At 43.8% G+C, this 27,601-nt stretch overlaps 2 protein-coding genes across 4 annotated transcripts in view; both read right to left on the bottom strand.

Moving 5' to 3' along the window:
• The window catches only part of LOC311014857 (uncharacterized protein), a 68,822-nt gene that overhangs the window by 14,316 nt on the left and 26,905 nt on the right, over nt 1-27,601 (bottom strand). For 2 of the 3 annotated variants that reach the window (XM_084011725.1, XM_084011726.1), the window contains exons 2-4: nt 27,021-27,324; nt 21,044-21,135; nt 431-503 (exon numbers count right to left, since the gene is read on the bottom strand). In XM_084011725.1, the coding sequence (XP_083867851.1) occupies nt 431-503; nt 21,044-21,135; nt 27,021-27,324 (469 nt within the window). The remainder of the gene's footprint in view (nt 1-430; nt 504-21,043; nt 21,136-27,020; nt 27,325-27,601) is intronic. The other variant, XR_014597304.1, reaches the window with a different exon arrangement.
• sox2 (SRY-box transcription factor 2) lies at nt 21,404-23,789 on the bottom strand. The gene has a single exon (XM_084011723.1). The coding sequence runs from the start codon at nt 23,775-23,777 to the stop codon at nt 22,374-22,376; it is 1,404 nt and encodes a 467-aa protein (XP_083867849.1). The 5' UTR covers nt 23,778-23,789; the 3' UTR covers nt 21,404-22,373.

Genomic DNA, 27,601 nt, shown 5'->3' with positions numbered 1-27,601 from the left:
AGCCTTCATGTCCTTTTGATGCACGACTACACCACGGATCCTTGTACATGTAAGGAGAGTGTTCTCTGTTGTTCACAGGACTCCCATACAGTATATTCCAGTAGGATTCATGCATCAGGAGAGGAAGCAGGAGCAACAGTAGTGAGGTGGCAGGGCTCCCCTCTCTCTCTCTCTCTCTTTCTCTCCCTCTCTCTCTCTCTTTCTAGTAATTACCATCCAGCTGCTCAGAGGAACAATGCTTGGCTCTCTTCCAGACGGCTGACTTCATACACTCTGTGCCACGCTCAATTTGGAGCACAGCGGAAGCTGGGCATGACTGGCACCCTCCAGGGCATAGCTGTGTCTCTCTATGGGACTCACTGTGTGTGTGTGTGTGTGTGTGTGTGTGTGTGTGTGTGTGCGTGTGTGTGCGTGTGTTCCCCAAACCTACCAGCCTCCACTTGCCATCCGGTTCATACATTGGCCCCGCCTCTTGATCGAGTCTTCATTCTCCTGCTGCGTCACTGAAGAGACGAAATAAAATACAAATAAAGAGTATTAAGTGATGATCAGTGATCTGTTGTTGTTGCAGGTTGTGATTCGTGAAATCCTCATGCATATATGGAATGATGTGTTCGATTTTTCTGCTTACATAAAAAAAAATGTGGGGCAGACACAAACAATTTCTAATTAAATCCATTAAAGTTGTGGTGAGCAACAAGAGAAAAGAGTAAACCACGTCCCTGTACATGAATCAGTAGACTGCACATGAGACCGCGTTGATCTAGTAGAACGGATGTGTTTGAAGATTTCGCTCAGCCTTAATGAAAAGCTGCACTTTGAATCCTCGCATCAGTGTGGACTGCTTTCTGGTACAAAGTTGGGTTACCGGGCAACAAGTACCGTTCAGGCCAGTAACCCGCTGACTTTCTTCCCTTAATGCACTGCAGGAAAGTTCGGTTGCAGAAAGTTAAAGTTGTCTCTTCTGTTGAACTGTTGTGAAGCTTTGGCTAAAAGTAATGTGGCAGCAAATCTACAAGCAGCCATTTGAATATGTAGAACTCCCTCATTATATGGGACCAAAACACACACACACACACACACACACACACACACACACACACACACACACACACACACTTGGCTGAATAGGGTGCAGTACAACCCGGCTCTTCCTCCTGCAGCACAATGAGGACCTGTTTTGGTCCAGTATGCCCAGTTACCCCAATCCCACTGCCCAAAAAAGAAACACACACACACACACACACACACACACACACACACACACACACACACACACACACACACACACACACACACACACACACACACACACACTATCAGTCCCAGCCTCCTATTGCTTTGGACAGAAGGGCATTTAAAGAGTAGAGATAAACAGCAACAGTTGCTAATTGTTGTGTAACAGTTGGACGAGGAGACGCAGCATTAAGACAGAAAGCCTCACAGTTCTCTCAGATCGTCCCCATCCAGCTGACATGGTGCGATCCGACAACACGCCATGTTACACAAACGTCTCGAGACAACGAGAGTGCCGTCTCTCACGTTTTATTCACACACAATCGAGCACACGAAAGTTAATGTTTTGATATTTTTGTTATAATTTGCGCCGATAAATAAATAACAATTATCAAACAATTCTACAAAACTTCACTTGTTGCTTTCAGTGATGGAAGTTGGAAGTGAATTTTCCATTCATCTGTTTTTAGGGCATTTTTAATCTGAGAGAGAATGGGTACGATGGAAATTTGAATTGAAAAAATACAAAAAAACATGTTTCTGCTTGTGTGAGTTGGAAAACGTTTGATATTGTGATAAAGTGCGATGAAAGGAGACGTAGCGAGTAAACCATGATGAACATGAAGCATGTGTATTATTTGTCCCTCCTTCGTCCTCTAATACGTCTAGACTATGACGAGTGGCAGAGATACACTTACGTTCCTCATATTAATACGTCAAGCAAACATATGCCATATTTCCATCATGCCTTCCACATGGTTTCCCCCATTTGCTCTTATAAGGTTATCAACTATTTGCGCTCTCTTCTGCAATGGCTAAAGGCAGCATTAGCACCACCAGCGCCCGACTCCTCATATCAGTAGTGGATTATTTGCATTTTGTTTTGCTAATACTCTGGAAATTCAGAAGCGGTCGACATCTTGTCGTCGTCGTGTTTAGCATCTCTGAGTATTCTGCCCTATCAGTTCTTTTCCTGCCTCTTTGGGCCCTTAAGATAAGTGTTTCCGTGTTATAACATGTTATCATCTCTACATTAACGTCTGCTTCCATACAGCCGCAGCATGTTCATAGGAACTCCACCATGAAGACAATAACAGTAATGTCAATCCCCATTTGCAAGGCCTGTGGCCGAGGCTGTGCAGAGTGGCAGAGGGCCAGCCCAAAGCAAACAGAGGTGTGTTTCTCATTTGACTGCTCACTCTCTGCTGTTACAGAGTTAATACAGCGACGGTGGCGGGACCAACCGATGCTTGGATTTTAGGAACTGACTGAATGTCTTACCCACACTGAAGTGTGTGTCTGTTTTACTTTTAAGAACATTGAAATATTTAACAGTTGGTTTTTATTTCCTCAAAGGTACTTTATAGTTGGTTTTCTTCAGAGGAATTATTTTCCAAAAAGTATTTTTTGATTACTTTCCTAAACAAAAGTACTTCACTTTTGGTTTTACTTTCAACAAATGTAACTTACAGTTGGTTTTAGTTCCGTAGAAGAAGTTTATTGTTGGTTTGTTTTCCAGGATGGATGAAACCAAATAACCCAGATTTAGTGCGGTGTCAATGAGGAAACACTGATGATGACCAGTGTATTCTACATGTATATGAGTGTACTGATACTATCATACATTTGACCTGACAAATATGAGTAACTGAGTACTTGGATGTAAATACAGTACAGATGTGCATGACTTTATTCTGCCTATATGAATGAATGTTTACCGACCTTGTGAACACAACTGCATCTGTGTTCATTTCTGTGCATCTGTGAGCTTGTGTTATCACGTGTGTGTGTGTGTGTGTGTGTGTGTTTGTTAATGGCAGCGGGCCCCCAGGCGGGCCCCCCACAGTGTCCAGGGGGATTGTGGGTAGCCGGGAGAGGGTTTGGATTCTGGCTTTGTTTGTCTCTGTGTGCTGACATCACTGTGCTGATGGCACCAAATCCCCTGTTCTACTGCACACAGCACATTCTATACAAAACACCAACACACACACACACACACACACACACACACACACACACACACACACAGTAACACAAATGGTGCAAGTAATGCCAACTTGGCCAAAAAAAAAGCTCTTTCTCTTTTCAACACACATGCAGACATCCATGTATGCATATATGGCTGCACCCCCCCCCCCCCCCCACACACATACACACACACAGGGGGTGCAGTGTGATCATCATATTCGCGGCTATCTTTGGCCGATTGACAAACATACTACACATTCTTCCACCTGTTGATAATGTTGATCATGTCCATGACGCCTTGTCCTACCAACATCAACAACTAGACAAACAATTCATCACTAAATTGAGTAAATCCAACAATAGTTGTTTTGTTGGTAATACAGTACGACTGATACGACGTGGTGACATCCCCACGTTAAACATGCAATACTTCAGTACATTGAGTCCGATGTTTCTTTTTTTGGAGTATTTCTACATGTCTGCCATTAAAAGGATTGCTGTATATATCACACACACACACACACACACACACACACACACACACACACACACACACACACACACACACACACACACACACACACACACAGCGTATTTGCTCATAAGCTCAGCTATCTGAATCTGTCTTTACATAGCCTGGTTAAACATTAATGGGGAGCCTTTCTCTTCCCTCCGGGGCCGTCTTTGGTATGTATGGAGCTGTGGAGAGAAGGGCGGGAGGCGTCCAGTAATTGGGTTGATGACACTTCCTCTCAAGCCTGCTGGGCAGCCATCTTTTCTTTATTACTGACTTGTTTATTGGTTGCATTTGCAAAGAAAGGATGTCTTGTTCGTGCTTGCAAATGTTAATATGCACAAAAATCAATACATTGGAGTCACGAGTCCTCAGTGATCCTTGTGTGAAACTGTCCTTTTTGTGTCTTGCTCAAGGGAACTTCAATTGCTCCTAGCCGAGCTTCAACCTGCATCAATTAGTGGAATTGCAGTCTCCGAAAACCACTGAGCGCCCCTGATGCCCTGGTGGATTTGTAGTTTTTAGGGCATACAGGGACTCAATATGATCTTACAGACATATCTGCACGTAGGAATGGTGAGAGGCACAGAAAGACAGTGAGAGAGACACAAAAGGCACGGCGGCATGCACACATACACAAACACACAAACCCCAGTGGTCCTAAGGACCCTGGGAAGAGGTTGGGACGGACCCAGCACTCAGAGTCACTCAAAGCCAATCAAAGCTGATGATAGCTCAGACATTCACACCATCCATCCACCGGCTCTCTCACTGTCACACACACAGGGGAAAAAATGTCTTCAGGTGATTGCCATCATCATTACCACATCACTCACACGAGGAGGGAGAGAAAAACAGAGAGGGAAGGGCGCGCGGACGGAAAAGAGTGGCGAAAATGGAGATGTCTGCGCTGAGTTGTGTAAGGAACACACTATTGATGCGGCGAACAAATCATTTGGGAGATGTAGAGGAGAAACCAACACTCTGGCTGGTTGAGGTTGCTTCACAGAATTCTAAAAACACTCAGGATTATACGTTTCACTTCTCTTTCCTCTGATGTGCAAAGACACTTTGTTGTTTATAATCTATTCAATCAAGTACATCATTACCACACATTTATATTATGATGTTGAGAAAGTACACCAAAAACAGTTTTCAATCAATAACTGGTAGAAGCATGGGGTTTCATAACCTGGAAATTACGCATGCAGAATCATATTATCACAATTTATCACTTAATTCTCATCTGACTGATGAGAATGAAGTGATAAATTGTTACAGTAACAGTTACAGTCATGTGTTTGGTGGTGATCTTTTAGTAACAAATGGATCCAAAAAGAAAACAAAGGAATATCTGGGCACTCAAGGACACCTTACAGTTAAAACCACCATGTAAGGTGTTCAGTTTTTAAGTGCAATGTGACTTTATTACAACCTCACTACATTTCCCACAAAGCCTCTTGACAACTTGCGTTGAGCAGCAAAGCGGTGCGTCAGAATAATTACATGGAGACAGAGAGTGAGTTTGTTTGTTTGTTTAAATAAAATTATGGATGGAAATGAGAAATGACATCACAGCGGTGAGACATGATGTATTATGGGAGTAGTTGTAGTCATGAGTGTAGCCTCTCTCTCTCTCCCTCACACACACTACGCACCCTTGCCACAACTGATACTTAAACACATTTTCCCAACGGTTGAAGACTTTTTAATAAACTTTTAATGACCACTCAAAGAATACAGCCTGTCCTCTGAGTACTGCTTCTCTCTCTCACACACACACACACACACACACACACACACACACACACACACACACACACACACACACACAGGATCCTGTCAGGGCTAACTAAGCGGAGTGGCGGGTAGGGCAGCGTTTGGATTGGCTGGACAGGGGTTGCCGGGGGTTACGGTGGATTTGTTGGACCACCTGCTGAGACTCAGCCGCCAACTGACTGAAAACATTTACATCAGAAACCACCCAGGATAGAGACACGGAGAGGAAATAAGGAAGTTAAGAAAGTTTGTACAAGGTGTTGTGATGACCTCCGTGTTGTCTTCCTGTCGCCCAGACATGAAACTGGCCTCGCTGGCCTTTATACACAAAGTAATTCATATTTGCTGCCAGAAGAATAGACATTAAATTGATGATCCGATTATTGCCTCATCCACCCCACAGTAACATGTTAGATTTATTGCTATGTTTTTGTAGCACAGAGTGAGATTCTGGTGAATCACAGATATGAGCTTACAGTCGGACGGCATGTACGTTGCTCCTGCAGCGGAGTGGAGGGTAAAACCACTTCCCAGTGTTCAAGGTGTTCGTGTGTCTGACTTGTTTATTTGTGTGGAGAGAGTTTGGCCCACAGTCAAGGCAACAACAAAGTGTAACTGACTACAGCACAATTACTTTGGTGAGCGACCAGAATGCATGTTTTCTGGGGGGCTGGTTTTTTGCTTGTGTTGTATCGCCATTTTTGAGGCAAATATGAAACCATATATGTCAGCCTGTAGACAGTAACTCTAAAAACATGATTAGAAGATATAACTGAGAAGTATACTGTACTTTTGCTTAAGTAAAAATGTGCCCTGCAGTATTTCCTTGAACTTTTAAAGTGTGTTGTTGCTACTTTCACTTGCATAAAAGATCTCATCAGATTCTAATCCCAAAACCAACTGTAAATTATTTTCTCGGAGAGCTAAATCCAACTTAGAGTCAAATCAACTTACTTTAACTTGTAGTATTTTACATTGTGGTATTGATTTGTGTACTTTACTGTCTGGTGAATGCTCAGGTGTTCTTCTGTTTTCCAAAAATGGATTAAGATCCTGTCAGCCCTGCGATAGACTGGTGAACCCTGCCTTCACCCAATGTCAGCTGGGATCGGCTCCGGGCCCCCGCGACCCTGAATATAGTGGGAGACGATGGATGGATGGATGGATTGAAAGATAGTTTGAAACGGCCATTAAGTATGAATATGAGCATAAAGCATCGCCACCCTACAGGAATGGAAATGAAAACGAAGGTAACTGAACTGCAAAAAAAGAAAAAAAAGAAAATCCAATTACAACAAAGACTAATTCAGAGACACTCATTCAAACACTCATAATCAGCTTAATTTCACTCCCAGAGATTGAAAAAGTTCTGGTACCAAAACTGTTGGATGTGGAGCTTTGCAGCGGCCCCCCGCCCTCCAAAAACATCCACTCCCCCTCCTCCCCACTCATGTATAAGGACCAGGGCCCACATGGGGGTCTGGGCCTGCACTCTCTCGGGTCCTGTGTGTGTGTGTGTGTGTGTGTGTGTGTGTGTGTGTATGTGTGTGTGTGTGTGTGTGTGTGACCCGCAAACTGACCTCCTCAAACTTCAAACTGAATACTTCTGGCAGTTACCACGACTACAGAGCTCTCCAAGCCTTATCCTACTTACTGAGACGAGACGAGTGGCGAGGAAGGGGGGGGCAGGAGCGAGAAAGTAAAGAAAGAAGAGAAAGACAGAACGGTGTGGACAGAGAGAGAGAGAGAGAGAGAGAGAGAGAGAGAGAGAGAGAGAGAGAGAGAGAGAGAGAGAGACATACTGGTAAAGAGAGAGAGGCAGAGGGGGGAGGCGGGGGGGGGGCAGAGGGAGGGCAGCCTGACAGAAAGCGAGACTTGCTGCTGTTGCATCTGTGTTTTTCATGAGTAGACAGTTTACTGGGAGATTATTCACAGTCTGGTATTTAGCCTTATTAGGCCACTGCTCCCAATAGACACGTCCCCTCTCATCATCCACCGGCCACATCAACGCTGTTTTGTTTGACTGTTTCCAGGTTGGATGGTTTGATTTCATAAGGCATAGATATGTGGTTTTGATTAACAGACTATGGGACAATATAGAATTTTAAGGGGAAAAAATACATCAATCGTGGTGAATATTCATTATTGGGGTGTTTGTATGTATTTCCACAAGCGACTTGAAAAGCTTGCTATTGTAGTAGTGAAATACAGAGCCTGGATAAAAAAAATACAGGATACAAAATACATTTTAAAAATGACCTTATTATGATCATCTTATTGGAAATGATTTGATTGTTCTTCACTAAAAATGATGTTCATTAGAACAATGGTCTACCATGTTAAGGTGTTTGTGAATCCATCCAACCCATCTGTGGACTCACTCTTTAATATCGTCACACTTTTCTGTAACCCCTAAAAGCTGCTCGAGGACTTTGTCGCTTGAATTGAATAAATGTTGTTCGCTTTTCTCTGAACACGCGTCTGTCTTCCTTGCGACGACAGTCTCATCGCGGTCTACTTTGGCAACTTTGTTGCAGGTTTTCTTCAAAACTGTTGACAAATAGAGTGTTTTGAATTCGTACAGCTCTGATTCTGGCTTCTCCTCCACAGCAACCTCATCCAAGGCTGATGGGTATTGTAGTATTTAGAGCTGCTGTCCAAACTGTCAAATACAGACAAACACTTCTCAGAAACAGAGTTGAAATACCTACAGTTGTTATCCGGACGACTCCCAAGTTTCTATGTTGAGGAACATTTTAGGAAAACATCCAGTTGAGCTTCACGTTCCAGATTTCCTTGATTGCACATTTCAACTTCTCGCATTTATAGAAGTGATGTTTGTTAGATCATTTACAGCTTGCTGTGATTTCAACAAGTTTGAACTTTTTCAGGCTGCACTTCTTCACAAGCTGTAAACTACTTAGTATATGACATTTTATTGCTAACAGCTTCCTTCAAGTGTCAGAGAGACCTCCCTCCATGCTGCTAAATATCTTGTAGGCCTGTTAGAAAACATGGCCAGAGGGTCATTCCTGCTAGCAGACGTTCACGCGCAGCCAAGAGTCCCATCGAGAACCAACGGAGCGCGTCGCGAGACGCAGACCGGGTGACGAGAAGACAGACGAGAGTTTAACAAACGAGGTCTAAATGTTTGCCAGTGTGCACGAGCCTTGAGACGAGCAATTCACGGGAGATCTGATGGAAGCAGACTCAAAATCAATATGTTTGTGTCCCCCGGGCTAGCTGTCACTCGGCGGCCCAGAGACTGAAGTGATTGGTCCATCTCTGCTTTAATCTGTGCTCAACAGCCTCACCTGGCTCGTTCCCAAGGCCACGCACTCCACGAGCACACAATGAGCCAGAACCTCTCCGTACTGGGACAGCTGTCGGCGGTGCACGTCCCGTCTGTCCCGGTGCTGCCGGTGGTGTTGACTCACCGCACACATAGGGGCATCACACACCCGGTCCTATCTGTCCCATCATGCCCTGTCCTGTCCTATCACAGCCAGCAGTCCCCTCCTGTAATGTCCTGCTCTATAATGTCCTAAGTGGATCTATCATTCATATACAGTCCCACCCTGATCGCCCAGCTTTCTCTTGTCCTGTCCAGTTTGAGCACGTCTTGTCTTGTCCTATCATCACAATCTATTTCATGTCCTGCCTTGTCCAGATTTATATTATTATATGTCTTCTGTTATCGCATTATATCGCTGTTCTGTCCTATTACGTAAGTCCACTCTTGTCTGGTCCTGTCCTGATCCGTGCTGTATGTTCTGTATATCATGTTCTTACCCTGTATGTTTGCACTGACAATACAAGCCGATTTACTTGGAATAGAAGGAATTGTGCTTTTAAGATCAAGGATGCTAATGCATACTTTTTTGTATAAATAAAAAATCTTTTCTCCTTCAACAAGAAGGCGAGAGCAGACAGGCTGCTAAAGAGCTCTGAATCAAACTTCGTCTCCCACAATAACCTTCTACTCATTCAAATGACTATAAACATTTGTGTGTAGCTTTTAATATGTGGAGCTTTTCACACTCTCACTAGGCTTTTTTAACACCATTTTTGTGTGTGATTTGTTGGATAAAATCCTTTATGTAAGTTGGCATCAAACAATTTCGACTATAATAGTTTTAATGTTGTTTTTGATGTATCTGTCAGTTTCATTTTGCTCAAACAAATTTCATGATATTCAAGTCATGTTTTATTACATTTTTTTGGCACAATGTTGCTCTATTCTGAATACTAAAAGAAAAAAAGAAGAATTTCACCCTAATAAATATGGGAGAGTTTCTCTACTATTGTATTAAAACTATGATAAAAAGTTAGCAGCCGTTGTTGCCATAATTTCACAGCAATAAATACATTTCGGTCCAACTCCAACCTTTTCAACTATTACAGTGAACGTAAATGAATACTGCTGACTTTAAGGTTAAGATTGTTCAATTCCATATTTTATCATAAAATATACATTTTTACCCTTGTATTTTTTCAGCTTTGGTCTGTTCTGACATATTCTTCTCTAATATTAATATTTTGTTATAATATATTTTCTTTAAGCTTACCAAAGGCTCTGCAGGTTAACACATGTTTTTGAGTTTATTTTTAAATATATTTTACCATTAACGACTGTTTCAACAACCTGAATCTTATTTGGTAGTTCTGGCCATCTTTTCTAACCATTACGGTACAATTTTGTAACGTTTTACTGCTCAGATCTGTGATGCAGTAAAACTGACTTCAGTATTCAGGCATGAAGGCCCAAACCAAACATACTACACATCAAATATGTGTATTACCGTGTGCCCCGGGCCGTCACAGTGGGATGGAGGTGATGATCTGATGGTAAAGCGCAGGCTGTCCAGGCTAACAGTCCTGATCGCTCCCTCAGGGCTGCGTCTCACGTTTGAGCTCCGTCAGTCGGTAAATCGGTAAATGATCCTGGCTGTCATTTAATCAATATGAACAGGCAGCAGCTGTCACACATCATCGTCTCCCCCGGGGGTCGTTGTCAAGACACACCATGTTTGTGTGTGTGAATGTGTGTGTGTGTGTCTCCTTTTGTGCTTTATTTGAGCCATTTTTCATCGGCCTTTATTGAGACTAAATGAAGAGCACAATCTGGATGAGTGTTATGGTGACAGCGGAGGGGAATATTTGTTATAAGTCAAAAGGCACTGCTTATTTCGTTTAGATCTGATTCGCTGATTAATCAATCAACATAAAGTTAATTGTCATCTATTTTGAAAACAAGTAATTTATCGAGGCACCAAAACAAATTCTGAAATGTGAGGATACTCTATATATAAATATTTTTGTATTATATCATTGTATCGTTGGGGTTTGGACAGTTGGTTTGAAAATAAAAGCTATTTGAAGAAATAATCCTTTGGAAACCGTTTAGATGTTTTATAGATTAATCAAATAACTGAAAACATAACTGACGGATGAATCAGTGGCGAATATAAGAGCTCAGTTTACTTAGAAGACTAAATTGCTTTATGCTCGAGTCTATTAAGCACAGTGTTCAAACCTCAAGAAAAACAGTGGGATAAATAATAATGTGTGGCTTTGAATGGGGTGGAACACATGCATGTGTAATATCGTAACGTTTTCCTGCAGTAATTCTGACAGCGGACCCAGCCAACGGCAGCAAGGGCTTTCAGGATGCTACTGCAGGGGGTACTCTCCTCTTTCCTCACCTCCTAACGTGAGACAGTGAAATCTCATCCAGCCACTCTGCCGGCCCTTATAGCCAGCAGGGAGGGACATGTCATTTCACTTGTGTGCATGTGTGTGTGTGTGTGTGTGTGTGTGTGTGTGTGTGTGTGTCCCTTACTGCCGACACACAATGACGAGAGCAGAGGGAGGAGGCAGGTGGGGGGTGACAGGGCTCTGATCTCTCAGATAGGGAGATAGCCACCTGATTCAAATGGCTCGCTTGTTCCCGGCAGTCACTTGATCGGCGTGTGAACTGACTCCTCTCTTATTTACAATCAAATGCTGCTGCACTGACCTGCCCAACCCAGGCCAGACCTCTCTCTCTCCCTCTCTGCCCTATATTTTCCATGTCTCTCTCTCACTCCATCCCTCAGACACACACACACACACACACACACACACACACAGGTGTACTCTTGTGTTGTGATGGAAACTTCCACAGATGAGGCCAGTTATGATCACGCAATCTTTTGAAATGTGAGCTCCAGTAAAGCTCAAGTTCATTGTGTTCACGTTGATAAATGTGGAGCTTCCTCTGGTACAGAGTTAAAGATCTCTAAGTTCCAGTTACATTCAAGTTACATTATCATTGGCGACAGAAAATGATCTGTTATGGGATTTAAGTGAGATTTTTTTTTTCTGATGAGTTTTTGTTGATGGATGATGATGAAACACTACAGCTGTGTTTTTGGGAAGGCAGCCTGTTTTTTTCTGGCATGTTTTATTTGTTTGCTAATTTAATGTATGATGTGTTCATGCAAAGGAGGTGTCTTATAAGACCTTGTGGGCATGACACAATAAACGTATTTATTTGAGCATTATGCTACTTAAAGTATCATGCTGTGACTTTCTAACACAGTTTTAAAGGTTCATACGTGCTCTTATGATGATAGAGAAGATTTTGCCAAGACCTACTGTGCTACACCGATTTACAGACAATATTATCCTCCCTGCTAATGAGATTTACGCAATTCATTGTTGACTTTAAAGGAGGGGGGGGGGGGAAATATGTAAATAACATACTTTCAAAAATCAAAAGCGAGTTCCTAACTTGTGTAAATAACAAGCGCTCCTCTAAAATCCTCCCCTATGTGCCCGGGTCTGAGTCAGGGAGGGACGACTTCAGTCTGCTGCATCTGTCTGTCTGCCTGTAACTGTCCTGTCTGATTATCTCTCCCAGTTGGCCCCGAGGGGACACCCACACTGAAAGAGGCCACTCTTCCATTCAACAACAGCTTCTGTCAGGGAGTCGGCGAGAGGGAGAGGGAGACACCAGCACCAGAATAGCCTGATAGTGACTGATGCAATCAATCGAAATCTACACTACAGTCAACACCATCGACTGGGAACGAGGTTATACGCTAGTAGAAGAAAAATGGCTCATGTATGCATACAGGGTTCTTCCAAATTCACGTTTCACTCGGAGCGATGAGATGCCGTAGCTGCCTTATATACTGTATGAGCAAACTGCTGTCTGGCTCACATCTTAATCACCGTTTACGTCAAAACAAACTCATGTATGGATGTTTAATGTGCTTTTACAGACGGGACAGACTGTATAATCTGTAGGATGACGAGCTGTCTGATTGCATTACAGCACTAATTATGACATTATTGCCATCTTAAAGATTAGTGGTGCCAGTAAATCGATCACGTGATGTTAAATGGTAAATAATGAAGTGGAGATTCCTTCTCGACAACAAGTGGAACCTCCTACTGATATGGTGCGGCTTTGAGAAATGTGTTTTATGCGTATTTTTCTGGAAGAGAGGACAGGAAACAGGAAGAGGATGTGAAGACATGCAGTAACCTGTGATGGACAACAAACAGCGATTCATGAGGCCAACGTGTAGAATGCCTTGTAAGTAAAGCAGCAGAGGTCCGCGGGTCGGATGAATAATTCACCACTGAAACAGATATGACATTTCCCCACGGAGGAATGTAATCTGGGCTGATGTTGTGTGTGTCAACATGACTCGTTATAACAGCCCGGCAGTGAAGGGTCCAACTTCATCAGCATGTGACACAAAAACATTCGGCAAATGACATTTAGAGGATGCAGTCATCATCCTGGGAGCGCGGCGGCGTTTATCCCATTCTTCAAGAAGGGAAATAAGTGAGAGTGTTGTCTGAAGGATGAGCTTGGCCTACGTGTGTGTGTGTGTGTGTGTGTGTGTGTGTGTGTGTGTGTGTAGCTGAGAGGGCTGTCATGTTGATGTCACTGACAAAGCCTTTGAACAACTCCAGTATCTCTGTAACATGTTGGATTGTAAGCCTGCCCTTAACACCTCGTCCTCGGGTACAGTCGACCGATGATATGTGGACATGAATTTGTACTTCTAATAGCAAACTAATTTTAATTTGCATTAATTGTTTATTTAACATAACAGATATACTGGCTGGCCTTAAAGTCTCAGTGGGCACATTATTATAAGCAGTTTCTATGTTGTAAAGTAATCTGAATCGTGTGACAAATAAAGTTGTACAAATAATGTTTCCTTTTTGGTTAAAATCTGTTAATTATTGGCAAAGAATTAAACTTTTGGCAATGGTGTCCATTGTGACACACGCTCAACATCGTTTTAACATTATTTACCATCTTGATACTCATCGCCTTTTCTATTATTTCATGAGAATTGCTAATAACCATGATTATTTTTCTTAACTAAAGACATGTCTCAGAATGTATTAAAATTACACATTATTTCTTCTTCATGGTTATGTTATTTAGTGACTTTCATTCAAAAGAAAAAATAAATAAGCAAAATACGGTTACCACTTCAATACTTTTCATATTGGGGATGTATTAAGGTGCGAAAGAAAAGAAATGGAAATATCTGAAGTCGAAAAAAAAGGTTGCTTTGTTATTATTATTATTATTGTTTATAAATTACATACACAGCAACCAACAAAAAGGTTAGGCCTCTCACTACTGTTTTCTTTAATTTGTCAAATAGGCCTACAGTTTTTGCATAATGCCATTTGCAGCAGCTAATTTGGATTATAAGAATTACAAATATGGAAATTCATACTGTAGTTTTAATTCATTATAGTCAAAAACCCCAGATGGTAAAAATATTTTTTTAAATAGAAAGATTTGACGCATATATAGATAGTCTTATTGTAAAGACACACTAACACGCAAACAATCAGTTTCTCATCCATTCAGAAGGCTCGCGCTGCGTCGCGCATGTCCCCGAGGGCTCGAAAGGCACGCGGGTCCCCCCCCCCCCCTTCTTTTTATCCCGACTCTACGCTATTTCTAAAGCTTTTATTCTGAAAGCAACACACGCAGCACAAGACCCGCCGATTGAACAACATGGGTCTGCTGAAATAATACGATTTTAAACATGATTGTATTAAAACATTTAAACTAAGTCACTTTTTCAAAACTCGTATGTTATTTGAAATTAACGGGTTTTTTTCCAGGACTACTTTATTTGATTATTTTTCAGTTTTTCCCCCAACACTTTCCCCCAAACATTTCTGGATGTGTGATATTCTAAAATAGGACATCCCCCCTCCCAGTTTAATGTGCGAGGGGAGTTGTTGGTCAACAGTTGGGTCTGCGGGGCCAGGCAGAGGGAGGGTGGGGGACGACAATGGATGGTGCTGTTGTGTGGAGGGGAGAGAGAGAGAGAGAGAGAGAGAGAGAGAGAGAGAGAGAGAGAGAGAGAGAGAGAGAGAGAGAGAGAGAGAGAGAGAGTCCGGCTGATGACAGAGTGAAAGAGGTTAGTGTCTATGCTGGGAAATGAGACCAGAGGAGGGGGGGTCCTGTCTGTTGGCTTGTTAATGATGATTCAGTCCCATCAGCTCAACAGCCTTCTCTATCAAGGAATCTGTGAATGCCTATAAACCAGCTCAGCGGTGCCACCACGACAAGCACATTTCTCACAGTCGCTTAAATACAGCCAAATAAAAGAAACGCACGCACGCGCAGACAAGTCAAATCAAACCGTGCACGCGCAAAATGAATCGGAATTCCTCCGATTTATACACGGAATAAAATAAAATCACCTTAATTTCAGATGATAAATAGTTATCTATCACGTGTCGTGTGCAATTTCGTTGGCAAAATGTTGGGTGAGGCGAAAAAACAACACAACGGTTTTGTAGAAAACGAGCGATTCCAGAAGAGGCGGAGAAAAAAGGGCCCGATTCAACAAGTGACGGCGCCGGATGTGAAGGCCGAGCGTGGGCCGGACAGGAGCGCCGTCCGCTCACTGCGGCGGTTACAGACGAATCCCGCAGCGATGTCGGTGTCTCCAGAAGGCCAAGAACAAGGAGTTTGACTTAGATACATTCTGGTTTTCACGCTATATTTTTTATCCCAAATTTGCATAGATTTTTCCCGACAAAATATATGAAGAAGGTGTCAGATTTGGTATTTTTATTCCGGCTTCCTTCACCGAGAGTGCAAACTATCGGCCTAGCCCCCTCCTTAGCCCCCTCCTCTTCCTCCCTCCTCCTCCTCCTCCTCCTCCCCAGGCCCGAGGAGGAGAATCAGTAAACACAGTGTGCACATTGGTGCACAACAAAGGACCAGCGGTCCGTGCGCCACTTTCACTTGTAGCTGCGGCGATGGGCCGGTCCCATCCAGCCAGTCACCTGTTGCCCGAATGAGCTAAAGAGCTGGAAATACACGCGGAAATAATAATTAAATTCTTAATAACTGCATTCATTTTTTCGATTTGATTTAAACACTGTTTGAACCCAGCTCCTGCCTTTTCCACACTGTTCAGATTTAGTGCTGCAAAGCCTCGGTCCTCTGCCCTCTCTGTGTGTTTGTGTGGTCGGTAACCATATAGGTCGTGAGCGGAGCTGCTGAATTGGAGCTGCATTGTCCTCCTCGTCCCAACAGCAGCCAGCAGCACAGCCAGCCAAGCGTTTGACGTTATTAAATAATAAAGAGACGCTGATCCGGTAGCGATGTTGTGAAAGAAGAAAGGGCAATTAGCGTGTCGTTATACCGTCATTATGGCTGTATTAACCCGAATTAGTTATAAGACAATGTGCACACTGACACTTGCATTTTGTATATATATTTTTGGACTATATGAAAAATGAGTCTGCACAACGAAATGGGCCTAATAGCACGCGGACATCCCTGATTCTAACAGCACTGATCACTTTTCACAATCTTTCATCCGTTTAGGACCGAGACATAAAAACAGATTATATATATTGAGAAATAAACAGCTATTTCTCAGCTAATATTTTGGACTAAAGTAACAAACAAGCTGATTTAATATCAACATTCTGAATATGAGTTTGAAGTAGGAGTTGATTTATGGGGTTTATAATTCAGAAGAAGAAGAAGCACACTAAGTGGCCTCTAGAAGTATACTGTTAGTACTTAAAAATCGTGGAGCAGCTTTTGTGAGCTCAGCTGATGTATTCAGGAGGGTTTGAGACGGCCAGCTGAAGGGTTTCCCTGGCAGGACTACAGTACAACAGGCCTCATATTGTTGTTGGTCGGCTCTTCTCAGAACCCCCCCTCCTCTTCCTCCCCTCTGTTGCACTTTCTCCCGGCCAATCGCTTCAAGAAGCAAAGGACTGAAAACAACAAACTATTAGAACTTGAGGTGTAATCGAGAGACACTGCCTCGCAGCACATAGTCCCCCTCTAACTTTATTAAACCAGAACGACGTGTGATAAATTGGTGGGAGCCACAATAGTAAACACTATTACAAAGGGCAACATCTCAAGGCTTGAAGCAGCCATGTGAGTGACACATCAGTGTCTCCGGCATGTTTCCAATATTAATCATGACATGACGCAGAGTTAGTAATGACTGAGCTGGTGATGGTAAGGCCACTGTTTAGAGAGTGAATGCCCAAAGGGAAGAAAAAGAAAATGACTCAATTGAAATATGGAAGCAGCTGGAAATGTAGCCAAAAAAACATGTAGTGTTTGAATATTGAAGCTGGTGCAGTTGGTGCTGATCAAACTGTTGCATATAGTTTTTATTTAGCCTGAATGACACATTAATCATGTATCTGTGGCCTAGAGCATCCATCTAGAAGAAGTAGAAAAACTCAGGTCACATAGAAACAAGCCCATGTAGACTAGGAGTACGCTCCACTGTTATACTCCACCGCTTAAGTTACAGTGACATTAAATGTGGAGACACAAAACTGTTGGTTGTTGTTGATTCGCTGCAAACCCTACATTCCTTCAATGATGGCGCTCTATAAAGCTGTCAGCATCAATGAGCAGAAATGAGAAACGGAGCTGGAGCTGCTGGTGACGTGGTGGGGGAGGAAGGGGAGAGGAAGGGGGGAGGGAGGGGGGAGGGAGGGTGTGGAAGGGGGGATGTCGTGGAGGCCTCGAGCCTCTGAGAATGCAGGCCGAGAGCAGCGCGAGGCTGATGGCATGCTGGTCTGTGTCAGTGTGTGGTCCTATTCAATGGAAGTGTGTGCGTGTGTGTCTGTGTGTGTGTGTGTGTGCGTGCTTGTGGGGGTGAGTGTGTGTGAGAGAGAGAGAGAGAGAGAGAGAGAGACCTACACACACACACACACCGCCCGCTTCCCTTCCCTGCACCTGCGCTTGATCAGCAGGCTACTGGCTGCCATTCAGTCCCTCTGCGCTCCAGATACACACACACACACACACATACACACACACACACACACACACACACACACACACACACGCACACACCAGCGCTCTGCTCTGACAGTTTTGCTATTCTCCCACTCTCACGGTCTTTCTGAAGTCAGAGATGTTGAGCAGTCTTTAACAAAATTCTTCTGGGTTTCTGAATAAAAGATAAACATCTTTTGGTTGATGATTATCATCATTATGCTTATTTTGAAATGTTCAGTTGTATTTCCTATGAAAAGCACTGTGAGATGGTTAGATTCACTTTACTAACTTTTCTTTCCTGTGTTTTACAGATCCATCCGGAAAAAACATCCTCCATCAGGCACATTAAAAACCCAAGCTGCATTTCTTTGGTTACAAAAATCAGACACAAGCTTTCTTCATATAACGGAAGCATTACTAAAAAAATACGAAAAACACCACAAAAATATTGCATAGTTACGCAAATACATGCCTGAGTGTGTTTTCATGTTGTAAAAACATATCTAAAAATATATTGATTTGTTGTCTTACTATTAAAATACAATCCTGTGTTTTGAAAATATATTTGGGGAAAGGGTTGCGTCTCTACGCCGATGGCATAAAATGCATACATGATTGATTTTGAAACATAACTTTTTTCTGTACTGTTGTCATGACAATTGGGGTGATAATAGTGCAGAAACTGGCTAACATCGACCAGTTCATACAAGCTTTTAAATATATTTTTGGTTTTCCTTATGACGATTATTACTGCCGCAGAAGACAAATACTGCTGTCTGGTTATATCATTTCGGCTACTAAAGTAAAGTAACCAACGGAAACGCGCATCAACACCATTGGACCGCTTCATATGTGGATGACGTCACGCCCCCTCCTTATTATGCGCAAAGCGGTTAAAAAGGAAAGTGGCTCTCGTGGGATTACAGGCCACAAAACTCGTTTGTATTTGTGTGTGTGAGCGTGTGTGCGCGCGCGGACGAGGAGGTCATTTGACCCAATTTTAAAAATCATATAATCTCAACAACAAACATGGGATTAGGAAAGCAGCATTAAGTGCAGACAGACACGCCTAGCTATGATCTCACATTGTGAACTAATATCTTTTTTAAAAAACAAACAAATTGTATCCATTTATTCCATTTGGCCTGCCTCGGAGCCAGATCCTATAATAAATAGCATCAGATGCTATCCTATGCCTGTTATAACTACAATAATAACGGTTTCCTGCTACAATACCGAGAAAAGTGGAACACTTCAACGTTGTGATAAAAGGCCACGAAAAAAGAGCCCGAGCTCTACACGCGCCATGTTATCAGAGATAACATCTGGGAGCTTTTTTGTTTTGTTTTGTTTTTTAAAGCGGGGGCAAAAAAAAAAAAAGCAGAGGCGCGCGCTTACCACCTGTTGCAGTCCAAATATCCTCGAGCTGCGACAGCCAGACGCTGCACGCGAGCACCAGAAGGGGAGACGGGTGGATGAACGGGCGGAGGGACGGAGGGATGAAAGGGGGGGAAGGACACCTTGATCGGGCCTCTGTGTCGCACAAAACACACCTGGTCGTCTAGAGGAACATGGCACGTTTGATAACTATTCGGAGCCCCTTTATTTGAGGTGTAACGTTTGAGACGGCTCTTCGATTATTTAATGTTTGAACAGCAGCGCCACCGAGATTCAATCACATCTCGGAAAAGCACGCGGTCTAAAAGCGGGCTAATATTTTCCCAGTGAGATAGCGCGATATGTCCGTGTTTCCAGAGCCAACATTCACCGTGCCCTACTTTGTGTGGCCCTCACTCGCACGAGGACACCCTCGTGTTTAGCCCATAAAAAAAATAAAATGCAGCGAACGTTTAAAGCATTAAAAAAAAACCTGCTCCACAAATTAAAAGCACCGTTTTTCGACTGTGAATGGAGCCCGGGGCCTGGCGGCGTGGAGCCCGACCGTGTGCAATCTTTACAAATAAGCTGCAGCTTTTTATTTTACGACACTCCACTGGAAATACAAGTGAACCATCGAACACACCAAGCGGCCCATCCTCCATCCAGAGAGCCTTTTCCACCATCAGAAGGGGGAAAGAATGGCGTCGCGGGGCCTCCGGGCCTGCAGGGGCCCGGCTGCTCGTGGAACCACAGAATGGGACTTTAATGCGTACTCGTCCGACCTTTGAAAAACAACTTGTTTATCACCGGCTTGCGCGGCTATTACAAGCAATTCAGCTGCGCGGATCAATAATTAATGGGACGAGCAACGATCCCCTGACCTCTTGAAGGTCCAGAGAGAGAGAGAGAGAGAGAGAGAGAGAGAGAGAGAGAGAGAGAGAGAGAGAGAGAGAGAGAGAGAAGTGGACGGATAAATACCGAGGGGCCTCTTCAAATATTCATCTGCCGGTTAATGTGAGCTCCACTCCCCGGGGACCCGGTCTGCAAGAGACAACGGCCCTAATCTACCTCGCTGTACACACACACACACACACACACACACACACACACACACACACACACACACACACACACACACACACACACACACACACACACACAGAGCAGATTTAAAACCGTTAGTTAAATTCAGAGCGGGCGGTTAGCTCATCATAAGGATTATTATTAGAGGAGGGGCCGGCGGAGAGGAGCATGGGAACCTTTTGGAGCCGGTTCCGTGTTTTCTTTACGGCGGGAGGGGTGGGGAGCTTGAACCGTGAGAACCGGGGTCAACGGGGAAACAGCGGGGCCCGTTTGATTAAACATTACATTAAAATGGCCACACTCGAGACTCTACACACGGTGCCTTTTCCATGGCGGGAGAGAAGAAAAAAACTCTTCAATTTAGAGCTAACTCAATGTTTTGGCTGATAACAGGCAGCACCGCGACGTGGAGAAAATAGAAAGCGCAAAAAAGGAAGAAGGTATCACACCTTATTAGTAAAACCAGACATCAAGCCGTTACAACGTGGAATAAACGTCCTGCTGTCACAGTCAAGTCTCATTAGAAAATCAAAATCCACCAATGACAGAAATCCTCCTGTCAGTTTACACAAATCTAGAACAACTCTGATTTAATTACCCCTCATGTCCCATTCAAGAGCAGCTCCACAACAGCAAGTCCACATCATGTTAGAGAAAGCATGCATTCATTCAGTTCAAGGCGTGAAAAAGTAGCTTGCGCCTCAACAGCGATGCTTATTGATCATGTATTTTTTTATTGATGGTAGAAGAGGAGAAATGACAGTCTATACCTGGGGATGTTGGGCATTTTGTGGTGGAAAAATCTTCCCCCTTTTTAGGAAACAGGCAACAAAGTTTGGCTTGATGCTTCCGTCCGCAGGCTCTAGAAAATAGAAACCACGACGCACAAGCTGAGTTATTTGATCAGCGGAGTTTGAAAGAAGCAAAGTACCCCCCAAAAACGGTTAGCTTTGTTAGCTGAAGTATAATATTTATATTCATAAAAGATGTTAAAAGTCAGCGTTACAATTACAGTAAACAATTAACATCAGGAAAGGAGAACAGAAATAAAAATACCACAGACAGGTGACAATTTGTTTTAACCTGCACACATAAAATGACAGAGAAATAAAATCAAAACTCAAACAATATCAAGTATCCAAATTTCCAAAATTTATTCATTTCAAACTGCATATTGAAAAAAAATATACTCAGCTGAAATCGTAACTGTTATAAGGATGGTATTAGTTCCGGTATATATATACATGGAGTGGTTGGCTTCTGCGTACAGGCCACAATTTTTAAAATACAACTACGGCAATGAATTTTTTCTTGAAATAAAAACTTAAAATATCACAGTAAATATACAGAAATTGTACAAATCAATTAGAAAATAAAGAGCACAAGCGTCATACCTCTAACAGATGAAAAGTGGGAGACGGAAATATAAATTAACAACCTATATTTAAGCTGTATGAGAGGAGAAAAAAAGTGTCATGTTTTTTTTTCAAAGAAATAAACTGTTTAGTAAAATTGACCTCAAATGGAAAATGAAACTGTTTTACCTGCTTCGTTTTTTATGTCCCTTTTCTTTCCAATATTTGCAGTAATAAAGGAGCATAACTGATCGCTCCCATATAATTTCAGTTCTGACATCTTCACTTTTAATATTTTCTGCAGAACTGGCGTTGCTTTATAGATATATATATATATATATTTATATATATATATATGAAAAAAAAAGAAAAGGAAAATGCAACCTCTTGCAGTTTAACAAACAATTTCATCTGATTGTAGTGTTTCTTTGATAAATACTGTACAAAAAGGTGATTGCAATAATAAAACATTTGATTGCGACTCCCACTTTCTAGTCTTCCAAACTTCCTCCACCAGTGAAGAGGGGATCTCCTACCGTTCCTCTAGAGCTTCCTTACAATAAAATGAAAGGAGAAAAAAAGAAAAAGAGTCGTGTGTCCTTTTCCTGGAGACTTTATACAACTTTTCCCACCCCGAAATTTTTCTGTACAAAAATAGTCCAACGTTAATAGTCCACAGTTTCTCTTATAAAAGTTCATTTTTTTCTCTCTCTCTCTCGCTCTCTCTCTCTCTGCGTTGTGTCTCTTACATGTGCGTCAGCGGCAGCGTGCCGTTGATCGTCGTCCCGGGCACGGCGCTCTGGTAGTGGCCGGACATGTGTAGCCTGGTCTGGGCGCTCTGCTCGCTGACCTCCGCCCCGGGCAGGTACATGCTGATCATGTCCCTCAGGTCTCCGCTTTGGCAGCCCGGGCCGGCCCGGTGGGAGGACGAGGTGACGACGGGCGGGCTGGAGCTGCTGGACTCGGACTTCACCACCGAGGAGGGCCCCATGGAGCCCAGGGCGGTCATCCCCGGCGTGCTTTGCTGGGAATAGGACATGGAGTAAGTCGGGGAGCCGTTCATGTAGCTCTGGGAGCCGGCCATGGTGTTGTACTGGAGGGCGCTCATGTCGTAGCGGTGCATGGACTGCATCTGGCTCGTGTTGTGCGCGTTCAGACCCGGGTGCTGGTAGCTCAGCTGGTCCTGCATCATGCCGTAGCCGCCGTTGGTCCAGCCGTTCATGTGCGCCGCGTAGCTGTCCATCCGCTGGTTCACCCCGCCGCTCAGGCCGGCCCCCACGCCCACGCCGGCTCCCATCCCGTTCCCTCCCGGAGCCAGCAGCCCGCCGGGCAAGGTGTACTTGTCCTTCTTCATGAGGGTCTTGGTTTTCCGCCGGGGCCGGTATTTGTAATCCGGATGCTCCTTCATGTGCAGGGCCCGCAGCCTCTTGGCTTCGTCGATGAAAGGTCTCTTCTCGCTCTCCGACAGAAGTTTCCACTCCGCGCCCAGCCTCTTGCTTATCTCCGAGTTGTGCATCTTGGGGTTCTCCTGCGCCATCTTCCTCCTCTGGCCCCGGGACCACACCATGAACGCGTTCATGGGTCTCTTGACCCGCTCCGGACTGTTCTTCTGGTTGGGGCCGGTGCCGGACGTGTTGGTGTTGCCCGAGCCCCCCGTGTTGGTCTGGGGAGCCGGGGGCTTCAGTTCAGTCTCCATCATGTTATACATCAGGAACAGCGTTTCGGTCGGAGCTTCCCGAACGGAGGCCGAAACAGAAAAAGAAAAAAAAAACACAGAGACAAACTCCAGAAGCCGGAGGCAGCGCGGTGAGCAGCGGCGGCGGCGGCGGCGGCGGGAGAAAGTTACCTGTCGGTTTCTCTCCGCAACTTTTTCTCTGGACAAAAACAACAAGCCGCGTCTCCACACACTCTCTCTCCCTCTCCCTCTGGGTGAGTGTGTTTCAGAGCGTGTGTGTGTGTGTATGTGTGTGTGTGTGTGTGGGTGACAAAGAGCCTTCTCCCAATAGGTCCCGGCTATGTTGTGTCCACAAAACTTCTCCCGTCGCTTCTCCGAAAAAGCATCAACAAACTGCACTTTTCCGCCTGCGTGTCCGCCCGAGCCTTGACAACTCCAGATACTTTTTGAACAAGTTAATAGACAACCATTCATGTGACGGGGCTGTCAGCGAATAAATGGCTTCGACCTGGCCAATCAGAGACGGCCCGCTCCCCTGACACACCAATGGAGGGAGGGGGGGTTAATTAGCATAAATGGGCGGGGTGTGCTCTGCCCCCGACACGCACGCACACTGAGACCTGCCCATATGAGCCAATATAAAGTACATATTTACTATCTCCGGTTTAAGGAGGTATATATACACGGAGCCTCTCCATGAACACTTTCTAATGTTACACAGGGCAGAGAAGCTTGCTGCCTAGTTTGGAATTAAAGTGTCGACTTTAGAAGTAAATTCAAACAAAACTTTACTCATAAATTATAATAAAAATAAAAAATATGTCTGAGAATTTCTACAAAAAAAAATAAAATAAATGTTTTTCTTTATTAATCATTCAAACTAAATTCTAACAACACATCAGAAGTCCAAATGCTGACATGTTGTGAAATACATGTTTTAAAAGGTGTGAAATGAACTCTCATCTCATCTCCAGCGCCATTGTTCTGACATTAAGTACCGGCCCGTGACACCGCTCTTGTTCGGAATCACAAAGTCACTAATGCCCCCACTTACGGCCCCAATAACATAACAACACTTAAATAAACTTTGTTAGTTAACTCAAAGCATTGCATGTGTGTGTGTGTGTGTGTGTGTGGGAGAGAGAGGGGGGAGCCACGACTGGGTTTAAGCGTTGAAAAGAGGAAAGGTAATCCAAGATGTCCCCCCCCCTCCCTAGACCTTTTGTTTAGTGAAGTTGAATGCCAACACACAGAAGGCAGACGGGCTCATCTCAGCACAAATAAGCGGTTTTTGTTTGGGATGTTGTCGCTACATCTGTCCGGACAAAGACCCAACTCCACTCCACTTCCACCGCTACAGTGCTGCTGTTGTTGTTGGGGCTTTGGTGGGGGCGGTGGTGTGTGTGTGTGTGTGTGTGACCATCCGGCCTACCGGGGACACGAGGGGAGGAGAAATAAAGGTGAGGAATATTTTAAGATAAAGTGTGTTTTGAACAAAAGGCGCAGCTCATTCATATAAGACCGAACAAGCGTGTCAGCCAATTAGCGCGAATGGGGGGGGGGGGGGGGGCAGCCTCCACCTGCTTTCACTTGGTCCTGGATCAAACCGACCACCGAGATTATCACATCAATCCGGCTCCGTCGCGTTTAACGCGGAATTATTCACTCATAGTTGAAATGTCCAAAAAAAAAAAAAAAAAAAAAAACCCGCTAAAGTTTCTGTTTTGTTTTGAGGTGGAAGAGTTGGTGCCACTCGCTTTGCTTCTTTCCCTGGATCTCCATCTAAAGACGAGGCGTCCTGCTGCGTGACACCAGTGCCGCCTACTGGACAGAGAGGGAACTACAAGCACCTCCAGAAAAAAAAAGAAAAAAAGCCCGGGCAGTTTTTTCCCTCAAAGTAGAGAGAGGGAATAGAGGATGACTATTTTTTTTTTAATTTTTTTTTTAGAAGTTCAGCTAAATACACAGGAAATACTTTAACATATACGTTTAAAAATATATCCATCATCCAACAACGCAAAATAAATAACTGACAACCACAGCCAGTCTGAATCCGCAAATGGATAAAGTACACACACCTGGAATAATTTAATTTAAATGCGTGTGTCTAGATTAAATCATAATTGAAAGTGAATAGATCAAGCCTTATTATTTTGTTTTAGTCATTTGATAATAAATGGAGGAGCGGCGCCCCCGTGCTCTCATTATGCCGGCCCCGGCAACCTTACATAAGATTCATCTTGCGCTTAATAGGCTGCGAGAGGCGACACATGCAGCTCGGCCCATTATAATGCAAGGTTGAAATGGGCCGCTCGGCTGCTATCTGCATCTGAGTGTGTTCCCCGCTACCTCTAATCTGCTTATGATAATAAAGGAACAGCGGGGCCCTGCAGCTCCCTGAAAGCAGGCCCCATCCAGCCGGGAATGGCCCTGCATCCACAATCATCCGGAATTAAAGCCGTTGTTTGACAAAAACCAGGAGAAACTAGCGGGGCGGCTCCCTCGGACCACTTGTAAGTCCCCCTGCTACACACCGGGTCGGAACGGTGGATACAGCAAACAGCGCGCTGTGAAATATCAAAATACTGTTTTGTGGTTGCACACATTTAGGTGACGGGTTCAACGAAAAACAAGCCAGAAAATAGAGCAAACATATAACAAATATAACAAAATAAAAATATTCTAGCAACAGCCGCGCATGAAGGATGCCTCAAGAAGTATAACTACATCCAAAATACAATTTAGGAGCATGATGGCTGTGATGCTGGTACATGTCAGTTCATGCAAATAAGATGCATGTAAAACATACACATGACAAAATCTATTAAAAAAATATTAATTCTGTCAACGGGAGAAAAAAACCCTGATATTGTTTTAGCCTGTGGGGCAATGACAGAGACAGATTTCAGGTGAAAGGGAAATAAACTCTTGCCACTAGGGGCCGTACCAGCAGCTGGAGACGCAGCCAAGATCAAACACTTTATGGGAACATTAATCCTACTTGGAAATAATTGTGTAAAACTTATATAAAGATATGCCTTTAAAAATGACACCAGTGGTTTGTTTTAATGTTACAACTGTCTTCCCGAAAGAAATTCACGCACACATTTATGTTATTCACGGCGAAGATTAACTAAAAATGTAACGGATTATACAATAAAGCATAAACATCTTGCAGGTTGTATATTTGACACGCTCGATCGACACATTAAGTTATAATAAATCCGGATATGAAGCGAGCATATATAGTGAAATATAAAGTGAGAATACATTTAAAATGTGATATTCGGAAGAATTAAATAAAATATTATTATATTCTTTTCAAAGCGTATAAATGTAGCAATAATTAAAAAATGTAACTAAAAGTCAGACGGGGCGTCGTGCTCGAATTGTTATTAAACCCTTGTGTTATTTAAAAATAAATACTGAAATATGAGAATATACATAATTAAATGAGGCTCCGTTAAGGGAAGACCGGTGAGCTCAGATGATCTCTGTGTACGTTGAAAACCAAAGCGGCAAACAGCAACTCAGGCAGTCAAGATCACGATGCCATGCGGTGCCATGTCATTCCACAACACTGCGTGTTTTACGCACACACACACACCGACTCTCACACAAACACACACACACACAAACACACACACGCTACACACCGATACACACACGCACACACACACACACACGGCTTCTCCTCTCCGCCGCACTCCAACTTACTGCCAGTTTGGGAGTTGTCTTCCTCTCGTCTTGATTGGCACAAATGAAACAAGATGCCATTTTCGTTCAAACTCCTCCGTGTCTCCCTCCCGCTGCACCCGCGGAGGAAGCTTCAACTCGTCCGGGACAGAGCTCCCGACGGCGGCCGCGAAAAAACCGCCCGACCGGCACCCTCCGCGAGTCCCCCCACAATCCCCGGTAGTCCACGCGGTTTCCATCCGACGGCCGGCTCGCTCTGTCCGGCGCGCAGCCTCGCGGAGCCCCGCTGCCTGTCTGGAGCTCCGCTGTCTTCTTTCCGCTCGCCCTGCAACAAGAAAAGCCGTTTATGGCGACACACAATGTGAAAAGGGGGCCGATTTAAAAAGGAGAAGAATGCAAGCAAGAACAACAAAAGTCAGTTATAGCAAAGTCTATGCCTCTCCTCTCCTATCTTCCACCCCCTAGCTTAGCCCACATAATGAGCAGGAAAAAGCTTTATATTTTGTTCAGTGGGTATTCACAGATAATTTGAAGCCATTGTTTCTGCCACAGATGGTTCTTTTTAATACAATAACGGTGCTCTTTGTGAATAGCGAGCCCAC

The sequence above is a fragment of the Eutrigla gurnardus genome (genome assembly GCF_963514095.1).
Source record: "Eutrigla gurnardus genome assembly, chromosome: 6".
In the NCBI taxonomy this organism is placed as follows: domain Eukaryota; kingdom Metazoa; phylum Chordata; class Actinopteri; order Perciformes; family Triglidae; genus Eutrigla; species Eutrigla gurnardus.
The sequence above is the reverse complement of the archived record's forward strand: the minus strand, read 5'-3'. Positions and strand labels throughout refer to the sequence as shown.